Here is a 12,104-nt window from a genome sequence, read left to right on the forward strand (position 1 = left end):
ATGATCCTAACTAACTTTGGCTGCCCATTTTTTGATGGACGCAGGATAAAGACAATAACGTTTTTACTACAGATGTTACAAATAACAGCTTATCTTTTTCTCAGTGAATCTGCTGTTTCACATTTATGATTCCTCCATAACAGACTTCCCTACATTTTTCTGTTTAATCTTCTTTCTGTAAAACACAGCATGCCTCGTTATGTACTAACTCCCGCTAAGTGTTAAACTCCTCCTTGGAGGTTATGACCACTCTGAACTCCCCCCAAAACGAAGCAGCTTCAAGCCTTCCAAAACTCAGGAACATTTCGAGACCCTTTCCCCCACATATGGTAGATAGAAATAATTTATTCTTTGTTTAATACTGGGCACATTTCTGCAGCAGTGGAAAGCTACATATCGGGAACTTAAATTCCACAATTCCAGTTGTGTTTGTAAAAAACCTGCCACATTAACTCACACCACCTCAGAAGGTCCACTTGAATACGACAAAGAGGTGTATAGTTTCCATCTGTTGCTAGTTGGCTCATTCTTGAATTTTTTGGTCAGCCAACCTCTCATTCATTTCATCTGAAGTTCTCTGGATGTTTTCTTTACATAAGAACTACAGGACTAATGTTACTGAATGTATCCATAAAAACTACAGCTGCAAAAAATTTACTGCACTGTTTCTTTTAGAATTATACTCATTTTCTCCACAAACTTAAGACAGCTTTCCATATCTACTTTTGAATTTTCAGAGACAAATAAGGTATACGTACATCCAATTATTTCTGTCTGTGGTTCATATAATTAAAATCTTAAAGTTGTCAACTACCTCAGTGTCTACATGCCACAGACACCTGGTAAGTTCAAATTTATTGAGTTCATAAAATAACGAAAACACATAACTCTCTACAAGAGCTATTATCTCGTGTTAACGGTGATGAAAGTAGTCCTAGATGAATCAGGGACAATTTTGTTCCACTTTCAAATGCCTCCCTTTCAGTGCAGAAGCTGATAATTTCTTACGCTTCCAAAATCTCTGCCTGCTCCTTTGTATGCAGCTGTCACACTGGAATTGCTCTAGGCTTACGCCCTCAGCTTTGTCTCTCTGTTCAAGTGTCCAGCACCTAAAAGACCCGGACTGAAGATGCAAAGCTGTTACTTTCTATTACTGTAGGCAAAACCCCAGAGTCATAACGTACCTTGCACTTGTTAAAATTATAGCTTTAGAATAAATTAATGCTTCAAGCAATTAGTACAGTGCAATGACTTTAGTCTACCCAGACTGACCTAAATGAAACTTTATTTCATTATTTGCTTGTTCCAATTTCATGGTTGATTCATGTTCAGTGAAAGTCCTTCAGTCTTATCAGATCTTCCACATCAACTCCTGTTGCTGCCCAGGCACTTTTACAAGATTTCTCTTTGTTTGGTGTGGGGGCTGAAACTAGCAGATGGATTTGCAGGATCATGAGCTGGAGTTGGTAATGCAAATATCTGCCTGTTTTTTTAGCAATAGCCCACCTTTATTCTGCCTTTCTTTAAATAAGACATAATAAAACATCAAATATTTTTAGGGAATTAGCTTCAAAACCAGATTCTACAATTGTGGCAGAAACCGTGTTCAAAATCAAAGTAGAAATCTTTCATAAGTTAATCATTTTAAAGTCTTACTGTACAATATCAGCAGAACTTCTCCTTTTGTTAAATAAAGCAACGGCATGTGAAAAAAAAAGTTTTAAGTAAACCGTATAACTTTTCAGCTGGTGGGAAGAGAGGTAATTGTCTATTTGGTCTCATTTGGTACAAATCCTCCATTTATTTTAGCATGTGATGATGCTGATTTTGAATCCTCTTTTTCCTCTGTTTTCTCAACATCTGTCTTTGTTTTGACCCGGTGTCTTCTGTAAAGGCGGTAGCCTGGGAATCAGTATATATTTAGTATTAAATAAAGAAATTATAACAATTGCCTGAAAAGGACACTGTAGTAACATGTAGCCATGCAACATTTTCCTTCCTCATATTGCTACAACATTCCAACACCTCCAGCCAGTTTCTTTAAAGCTATGTTTAATTATTTTATGTCAACAGCACTCATCGCTGGAAAAGTACGTTTAGAAAATAACAAGGAAAGCATTTTAAAGTCTGCATTTGGTGTTTGACTGCTTTGTGTTCCTGTTGTGTGAAGTGACTTTTAAAAGCGTTGCCTGCCTCCCTGGGGAGGACTTTGGGCTCTTGACCCTCACTTCTACACCAGTCCCGTTGGGCAGGAGCTGGGACAAAGCGGTTCGTCGGTCCCCACGCCGTTGCCTGCCGGAGAGGTGGGAGTCGGGGCTGTGTCCCCGGGGCAGTGCTCTGGTGTCGGGGAGATGGCTGGTTTGGGAGTGGGGGCTCCACAGTCCCAGCTGGTTTTAGCTGCGAGCAGCGGGGATAAGACCCTGACCCTCGGCAGCGTAGTTGTAGGAGCAGCAGTGCAACTCATGAGAGGTGTACGTGGGAGGAAAAAGGGACCTTTACCTCGAAGGGAAGATGTTTTCTCACATTAGCCGTGAAGCTAATGCCTGCTCTCTCAACAGCTGGTAGGAGGGGGAGTTTGTGCGTGCTTGTGGGGATGGCCCTGGTGGGCAGCTGTGTGCCCAGGCACCCTGGAGCAGTGGGAGAAGAGGCATTTGCCCTTCCTTGGCCAAGGGTAATAACCATCCTGTGCTCAGTGTATTCTCATGTGCCCACTTGTAGGTGGTAGAGATCCCACCTTGTGCTGAAAAAAGGGGTCTTCCAGATCTTGAACTGAGCCTTGTATATTCCTAGTTATGTATAGGGCACATATTTTCCATTTGATTATTTTTATCCCCTCTTGTTTTCTCCACATCCATGAAAAATGAGGCTGATAACAATAATGATAATTATAATGCTATAATAGAAAATAGCTATACTTTACCTCCTAAAATTAGTAGTGCAAACAACAGCTGGAAAATGCTGTAGATGAGTGGGAAAGTAAACATCAGTTCAAGTTGTTCAGGAGTGAATGAGAGCTGTACTATAGTTGAACACAGCTGAGTGTTTTGCATGCCTGTTTCCAGAGACACTGTACGACATCTAAAGGGAATAACACAAAGACCATTGTGAAATAGCAGCCTGTGGGCCCTTATGCCTTTTAGTAATCTGGATAAGCAAGAAACATACAGTAATGGATAACTAAGATAACTATTCTTCAGCTCACAGAGTCCACAAAACATTCCACAAGTCATATGGCTGTTACCACCAGAACACACACAATTTATGGCAGTTCAGCGGTTGTAAAGGACTGTGATCCACCTTCAAGTCATATATGTGACACTCACTATCATCTCCCTCTCCTGTAATGATGTTCTAAATTGTAGGCTGCTGCCCACTTATAAGTCAGGTCTGTTTCACTTATTTGAAGTGTAGGACATGGGCACACAATGGGAAGACATATGAAAGATTGGAGGAAATAGTATAGTCAGCATCTGTAAATAAACATGTGCACAAGAAAAGTTTTATCTACATATAGCATCCCAGACACAGGGTTGGGAATGAGTGACTCCAGCATAGCTAATGTTTTGGAAGCATTCTCAGCATTGATTAATCATTAAATGAAAACTTTTTTCACAGCTGAAAAAAGGGTACATGTCTTTGTCACAGAGAATTCCATACCTGTGCCAAGACATACCAGCTACACGGGCCAGAAAGAATCCCAGAGAATAGCCAGCTGCTGGAAATATAGTGCCAATGATCCATAATTTGGGTGAGATAGTCCAGGAGCCTTTGTAGAGTATTCCCCCAACCACAGCAATGAGCACGATGAGGATCGCTCCCACAATGGAACCGACCTGTGAGGGAAAGAGGAAGGGCTGTGTGACTAAGAGACCTCAACGAAATGTAATGGCATCAAACATAGCGTCAAACACGCCCGTGAGTGTCTCTGAGTCACTGACACCTCTTATTAAACATAAACCCTAAAGTTTACAGCAATGTAATTCACAGCAGGCAGACAGATTAGATAGATAGCTGCCATTTTATCCAAACAGGACATGTACAGTGTACTTCAATGTGTGACTACAGATACAGATCAAGGCACAGCTATAATAGGTATCTATAGCAGATACCTGTAAAACTAGTCTCTTGAAGCCTTGGCTATAATTGTAGTTAGAAATGGAGATTAAAAATAATTTCACAGGTGTGACGTGAGCGAGGAATGGTGCACACATTAGAAAAATTTCCCCAGAACTGTTGGGAAGCTGACAGCCTAATAGCTAGTATAAGGCACTTTTCCTCCCCACTTCTTGGGCAGTCACACTCTATGCTCAGTGTAGCATATGTTAACTAGACGCTAGATTGTTAGTGATGGGAAATTATTTGCCAAGCAGAGGAGCAGATCTTTAATGTGGCTGAAAACTTGTGTTTTAAAACTGGCTGTGAGCTCATATAGCATTTCTACATAGCCACTGAGTTGATTTTACTTCCTCTGGCTGAATGTACTGAGATATTTACCACTGCTTGCCAAAAAAAGTGGTATCTCACTCTCTTCTCAATATCAAAGTGAAATGTCTGCCCTTATGCCACATGTTGCCGAGGATCTCACCGGCAGACTTCTGGGTCTAAGCTTAGGAGAATCCATTTCTCAGCTGAAACATGTATTCCCATTGAACCGACTTCATCAGTCTTTGGCTGAAATCTTTTTAAGAGCACTGAGTGAACAAGTACTTTTGTTTGACTGAACTATTAACCACATGCACCTAGGAAGAAGAAACATGGTCTGGCAATGACAAGCTCTTCTATTTCACCTGGCACACTGTCTTTGTGCCTTTATCTCCATTTCTCACTATATGGACCTTAATCTGACAGCTACGGCTCAATCTTTACTTGACGCTTCATTGTCTACATAAAGCAAACTGCCAATGGATCCTACTGTGGGTTGATCACCCACTCGGTAAGAAAGAAGATGAAATGGTGTTTTGCTGAGAGAGCAAGTAGAGTTTCTTTTCATGCGAGTTAAAGTGCATGCTTTTCCCTTAACTGATTAAACAGGAATAGTACAGTTTTGAAACCAGCACTCAATAGTACCCAAGTTCATAAGTAGGCTGTGAGTGCTTTTAAAAATACAACACAATAAGCTAAGAACTGACTTAAAAGGACCTTATTTGTGTTCTCTGCTTCCTGGGCTGATAGCAGAGAAATGATAACCAAGTGTAGGTAAAATAACAGGTTGCCAGATTAGTTTTCCTTAGGAAAATTCAGAAAATATATCTGCTAACTAAGAATGGTTAACAAAGGACAAGGGTACTTAATATGTCTGACAACCATTTTAAACCTAAACCTAGTGTTCGGAATGATTAATTTGCTGTTAACATTAAATGCAGCTAAGTTTGTTGTTGTTGTTATTATTATTATTATTTTGGTGAGAAAAGTTTTTGCCAAACTGCCATATTTTTGATGCATCTGAAACTATCTTGCAAAGGCAGTTGAATTTTGTGAATAGTTTTGTTAGATTTTTTTAACAGTTGGAAGATTTTCAGATTTTTTTTTAATTAAAAATTGACTTCACACTCCCCAAAATTGCCCCCCAAAATCAGTAAAGTGGTTTAAAAGTAGAAAGTGGTTTTTTTTTGATCCAGGATGTGCTCCTTTTTTATTATTTTGCAGAGAAAACCTGCCTCCAGTTGACCTGAATGATTTTCCTTCCAATTTCAGTTTACATTATAAACTGAACTCAATTACTAACATAGTTGTAGCCAAAGACAAAAGCAGGCTCTTTGGATAATGATGGTTTCTAATAATGTATGCAACTCATGCATGTTTGTGCAGGGGGAAAGCAATACATTTCCGCAGCGTCTCATCTGTTTTCTGCTGAAAACTTCCCGGCTCTTATGAAGTCAGATACTAATACTATGAATAGCAATGTACTGCTTCAGTGGTGCCGCTGATTCCATAATTTGTCCATATTTACTAATGCTTCAGCCTTATATATCCTACCTTAAGTATGATTTTTGCTTTACTAGGCCATCTGTGGTTAACATATATTCCAAACGAAACAGGAATTATAAGAGCTACCAGTGAAATTCCTGTAAAAAAGAAGAGAGAAGAGAAGTTGAGCCCAGGTATCACGCAGAAGTTCACGACAGGAGGACAGACACCGTGTAGAGTGGCTCGGGGTGCGGAGCAAACCTTCAGAGGCTGTTTCTGGTACGCGTCCCCCAGAGCACACATGCACACTTTACCCACACCTGCCCATTTGCTTTTCTATAGAGTCTGTTATCTTTGGCAGCCTGTTGAAGTAATTGCTATTCTGCTGAGCTACATGCTCATTCACCTGCATCAGAAAGGCAGACAGAAATTTGAGTGTGCTAATCATCACTATCCTGTGATGTGAGTAGCTATATTAAATGTTCATTTTGTCTGCAGGTGTTTCGCTACTGTACCATATCAACAACTGCTTTAGAGCTTCTTTTGTTTTGGCCTCCCCCCTCCAGTATTTATTTTGAAAGCGCAAGCAACGTATGTGATTTTTTTTTTTCCCGAGGACAATGGGAAATGAAATTGAAGAATATGAAAGTGACTCTGCTGGCTCTTAAGATTAGCACAACATGGAACCGCACTTGATAAGCACTAGGGCCACAGCTCAGCAAAGCGCTGGAGCATGTATTTCCAAATACTTTGACTATTTGCTCTTTGTAGCTGGATGAGATTTTTGACAGGAAGTCAAACGAAGCCACTCCTGGCAGTGTAGATTGCAGCTTTTCAAAGAGACTCAGCAGTTTTAATCACTTGCTTAATTATCCACATGTGCTTAAGTACTTTGCCAGATTATGGCCTCAGCACTTAGCACTTTGCAGGATTGTGCCTTAAAGCTGTTACAAACACTTTCATCCAGGGGAAGCAGCTATTCCTGTGCACATTATTCTGTGTTCTTATCCCAGTACCACGCAGGTCTCCAAACTGTTTGGAAAGAAAAGCATGCACAACCTTGTGATAAATATCTGTACGCTAGTCATAATGACTTCAAATCTTTGTTCTGCAGAGCTGTGGATGCTGTGAAGTGATCTAGGTACGTAATTCCCATGGAAGTTATTGGAAAGTAGGAGGATGAGTATATTTAGAAATCTCAGGTCATTTCTTCATGACTCTGCAGGATGATGGTATAAAGGTGGTTGTTACTAGAGGGAGGATAAGGGGAGAGTCAGGAGGGAAAGTGCTGGTTCACTGGACTCACCAATGCTGTCGTAGGGGAGGACAATTGCACTAGAATCAGTCCATATCTTGGTGTAAACAAAGAGGCAAAGTGGCATCATTCCCATTGCAAACAGCGTGGAGCAAGTTGTCATGCTGATGCTGCGAAGAAATTGGTTAGAGTGACAGTTCATCTCATGCTAGCCTATGGTCTTTCTCATTTTCTTATTATGACTTCACAGCTTACAAAAGGTTGGGCAAAAAATGCTGCTGGCTACAGCCAATTTATCCTGTATATCAGGTCAGAAAAAAACTAAATGGAAGGAATGGCTTCCACTGAAAAGAAAGGAACGTAAAATGTCAACGTGTTCTGCAGGCACAGAACAATAACTTTCAGTGCAAATGAGGCAGGCAGGCAGGCAGCCATCAGGAAGGTCTGTTGGCAAGTCTGTCTGCGTGCTGTCTGTCCGGCTGGCTTCTGAGAGGGTGGCAAGCTGGACAGGGCCAGACGGACATCAAACGGAGCTTTCTGTTATACCAGCAGTTCTAGAGAGTTAAATTTTCACTCCAAAGTCAACAGCATAAACCCAAAATATTTCATCGTTTAGGATGTGTGATGTAATAAAATTCCCTTTTCTGGCTTGTTTTGCTCTAGGCCAAAGAGTAGATGCTGAGAATTACTCGGTGAAGCTAATCGTAGGTATCGTTGCTTCCTTGGTTTGTGCAAAGACATTTCTGTTTTAAAGTATAAAGTCTTGAAACCATCAGGCCTGGTACACCTTGTGCTAAAAGATGCATTCTGCTACAGGAAGGAGGAAAAGGCAAGACAGCTAAAATAAGGAGGAAATTCTCCGAATCTGAGTAGAATAGATAAAATTATGCCTACAAATCACACTCCTCTGACATAAAAATAATGAGAGAGGGTTCTAGTTAAGGGACTTTGGAAACTTCCTTATGAACCTCACTTCTGATTTCTCTTTTGCGTTGTTTGCCTTCAAAAAAGCAACTACTGACCCCATCCCACAAACAGGGCAGATCCAGAGAACTCTAGAATAATTAATACAGAAACCACAGGAATATCTGCATTAATTTTGGTTCCTACCACGCTCTGCTTCTGAGTCATCGAATAGAACATTGCAGGAGCCTCTGGCAAGAGAGTTTCTACACACAGAGAAAAAAGAGCCATGGGCTACAATTAAGGTCAGGTGAAGCCCTGAATGGATAAAAGAGCTTATTTTTCCTACCTCCATATCTCCTACATCTTCATACTGTCCCTGTATCTACGTCCTGCTCCAAAGTCTGCACGTTCTCTAACCCCAGTCCCTGTGCTCACAGAAGCTCCCAGGGGAGCTGTGGAGGAGAGGAGATGCTGTTTCAGAAACAGTTGTTTTTGTGAAATATCAAGAGATGTCAAACCCAGACGTCCCTATGGGAAGCTTTAGAGGATATCATCTGGGTCTGAGTTACTAAGAAAGGTATAAAAACCTCATACTTCACCTCCCTGTGATTGTATGAGCAGTAGAAAATTAATTCCCGCTCTAACTTGCGGTCTGTTTGCATTGGGGCATTTTGAAGCAGAACTGTAGACAATGGTGATGAGTTGTTATGTATAAACATGAAATATTATCAGTTAAAAAAAAAAAAAGTTGTCTGATATGATGGACAGGCTTTCTATAATACTGTGCTAGCTTTGGAAACCAGCCAAGCTACTTGTACTGTTATTCTTCTATCAAGAACTGAAGATGCTTGCATTGCCGTCTCTGCTGTACCTCCCATATCCTCTGGTCCCTGCATTATTGTCACAAAGGTACTGACCGAAAGCCTTTGGCTTCTTAAGGTAAAGGTCTTTACCTGAAGAATAACCTTTTATAGGTATTTTCAATTTACTTCACCCTCTGCCAGCATCATGGGGTATAAACCCTACTCATTTATAGCATCATCAATTTGGATTTTTACCATTGATTTCAGTGGCGTGACTGAACATAAGGAGCTGAGAAAGCATAGTTTAGCTCAGTGTATTCTTCCAAGGAAAGATTAGGACAGAATTTCAGACTTGTGCTGGATATCTTTCCATCTCTGGTTTCTTTGACCTGTATTGATTGAAATTAAGTGTCTTACAGTTCCTAATATCATAGGTCTTTCCTTCACAGTGAGGAAGTTGCTGATTAACAAAGCTGACCTCGTACATAATTCGAAAGCTGGTATTACATTAACACTTGCATGTGACAGAAAAGTTCACTATTTTCAAAGGATGGAAAAAATGTCTTACTAAAGCTACAAATATTAACATTCTTAGTCTATTTGCCCTAGCTCCACATCTTTCTTACTTCTATTATTTTTTCCATTTCTGGTTCAGACTGGCATATGATAAATTGGATGAACGCTTCAATTTATGTTACTCTGTGGGAAACAGAGAAATGATCCTGTTTATTTTAGACCAAAGCAATCAGGATATAAAAATAAAAAGATGGCTCATTTTTAAAGGCTGTTAGAGTTAATGAACCCCCCATAGAATTTGCATCAAGAGTAGGGTTCACTTCTCCTGAGTGTTTGTTGTCCTAGGCCATGCCAGGTGCCTTACAGATCTGTTTCTGACTTCAGAGCACCCTGTCACCAAGACAATCGCATTTTGCCACAAAAGAGTTTTTTCATTGCCTCCAGTATGCAGAGCTGCCTTAGTCAGTGGCTTCTAGCCTGTAAAACTTTCCCTCAGTTTGAAGACTTTGCAGAAGGTGCCAGGAGCAGATAGAATTACCGCAAGTGATTTTTGTTTGTATTAGTTCCCAAAGAGAAAATCTATGCCTGTCTATTCATTGTATAGAACACAAAAGGAGGGAAAATATTTTTCTACAGGTGGTCTTTTTCAAGGAACATTGCTTCAAGAACTATTGCATAGCCACTATTTTGTACAGAGGATCCAGATCCTAAAATCCTTCGTTGTTGTTTTTTTTTTTTTTTTTTTACTGCCCAAGATGTCGAGAGAAACAAAATCACAAAAGTAGTTCTAACTCGGACAAAGATTTCATAATCCTTAGTACCTTAGCAGTCTTCACAAATGCTATTTTCTGCAGGATCTGAAGATTTACAATAAAGACATTTTCTAATATACACAATTCTGTTATGCTGTCTTTCACATGAATTCTCAGTGCACCAAGGATATTTGCTATTCTGCTTATATTTACTACTGTTACAGAAACTAAACATCTTTATAAGAAGAAAGCTCCACCATGTGTGGGCCAGGAAGCTAAGGAAAAAAAAATCAGACGGTTCATTTCAATATGAAGTTTATAATGTAAAAAGCCAGATGAACTACTTAGAGAACGGCTGTCTTACCTTAGGTCCATGTCTCCATCCACCCAGTAGGCAATGACATTGGAGGCTGTGCCCCCCGGACAGCATCCCATGATCAGCACCACAACAGCTTGAATAGGAAGCACGTTAAATACCAAGGACAGCAAGAAGGCTGTGAGAGGCATAATTCCAAACTGGCAAAGGAAACCCACAAAAATGCCCCAGGGTTTTTTTATGTGGCCCCAGAATTTCTTAACTTCCACATTACAACCCATGGAGAACATCACCAAAGCCAGCATAATTGTTAGAACAGTACTTAAAATTACGCTCAAAGTTTCATTAAAATTATCTTCTGGTAACACACAAGATGTGCCTTTGCAAATAGTAGCATTTGCTGGACAAGCTGTGGAGTTTTCTGCCAAAGACCCAGTGTCAAATTGCTGGGAAAGAAGGTACGTCTGCATTTTGAAATACAGAACTGCTCAGTACATCGGAGGCAAACTTTCAAGCCTGTGTAAATGGTTGTCAGTGACTCCTTTTAAATGATCCAGGAAGCAATAAGGTGCAATAAATACTTGAACACCCTTACTGTTCCTGAAGGGCTTGGCACAGTGCTGATTCATATAGTTATAAAAGTTGTACTTGCTCAGTATGGTGACAATTAATCATTTATTCATACGATGATGAGGAATCCCACATCAAGAGAATAGCTATGTTAATATTTAAGGGTGTAAAGGAGGCTTGTGGTGTAACTGAGTACAGGGAATGGGAATCGCAGGAGGAAGAGAAAGTTTAGACATCATTCCTTGAATTTCTTGTGTGCCTTCGAGAAAGCCGCTCATGCATGTGCTGTCACTGGCATTACGGGGCTCTGTGGAGCGAGCGACCGAGACACAAGAAACCCCGAATAGAGGTCCTGAGCTGGGATTTGAAGCTGCAACTATCGCTAAGTGATGCAGCGCTCACCATGACACGCAGGCTCATTTGAATGCGGTGGGATCCTCATTTGGTTGTATTTCTAGTATAATAGAAGTTAGGACTGGAGTACAGGGATAACTCTAGCACAGGACTGCATGCACTTTCGCGTCACTTTAGGCTCCTGAATGCAACTTTTGTGTAATCTTTCGCCTTCAGCGTATTCCTGAAGATGGCGAAGATCCCTGGCAGCAAAGTTTCCCGCGATGCGGTCCTCTAAAATATCGCCTGCGTTTTTGGCGTTGGCATGTGGAGAACCACCTCCGACTGGGTCCCTGGGTGACCCCCTGGTATCTGCCCTCCCCTGCCTGTGTCTCGCGTTGCTCCGGGTCACATCCAGCTCCATGCTGAGCTTATCGGGCTGGGGAAGAGAGGAGAGGGAGGGAGGGAAGGGAGCGAGGAGCCGTGGGCTGTGCTTATTCGGGCGACTTGGAGATTTATGGTCCTCCCGGCACCTTCTGTCAGGCACGGCTGGCGCAGTCATGCTTGGCTCCAGCGTGGGCTGGGAAGACGGTGGGCGGTGGGAGGAGGAGGAGTGTGGAGGAGGAAGGGGATGCGTTTTCCGAGCCAAGCGTGGGGAGCGGGGAGCAGAGCTTTGGGCCTTACGGCTCTAGGACGGGCGCTGGGCATGCTGTACGGCGTGGCTAACAGCTTTTTTGGGATGTGGG

The 12,104-nt window shown here is 41.4% G+C and overlaps 1 protein-coding gene across 1 annotated transcript; it reads right to left on the reverse strand.

Annotated features, from left to right (window-relative positions):
* Nucleotides 1-1,768: 1,768 nt before the first annotated feature.
* SLC10A2 (solute carrier family 10 (sodium/bile acid cotransporter), member 2) lies at nucleotides 1,769-10,925 on the reverse strand. The gene is made up of 6 exons (XM_010578321.1): nucleotides 10,504-10,925; nucleotides 7,214-7,332; nucleotides 5,977-6,065; nucleotides 3,658-3,833; nucleotides 2,921-3,078; nucleotides 1,769-1,902 (listed from the first exon to the last, which is right to left on the reverse strand). Exons 1-6 carry the CDS (start codon nucleotides 10,923-10,925, stop codon nucleotides 1,769-1,771), a joined length of 1,098 nt encoding a protein of 365 aa, XP_010576623.1.
* Nucleotides 10,926-12,104: the final 1,179 nt, after the last annotated feature.

Source organism: Haliaeetus leucocephalus, unplaced genomic scaffold (genome assembly GCF_000737465.1).
Source record: "Haliaeetus leucocephalus isolate CR32 unplaced genomic scaffold, Haliaeetus_leucocephalus-4.0 Scaffold626, whole genome shotgun sequence".
NCBI classification, from domain to species: Eukaryota; Metazoa; Chordata; class Aves; order Accipitriformes; family Accipitridae; genus Haliaeetus; species Haliaeetus leucocephalus.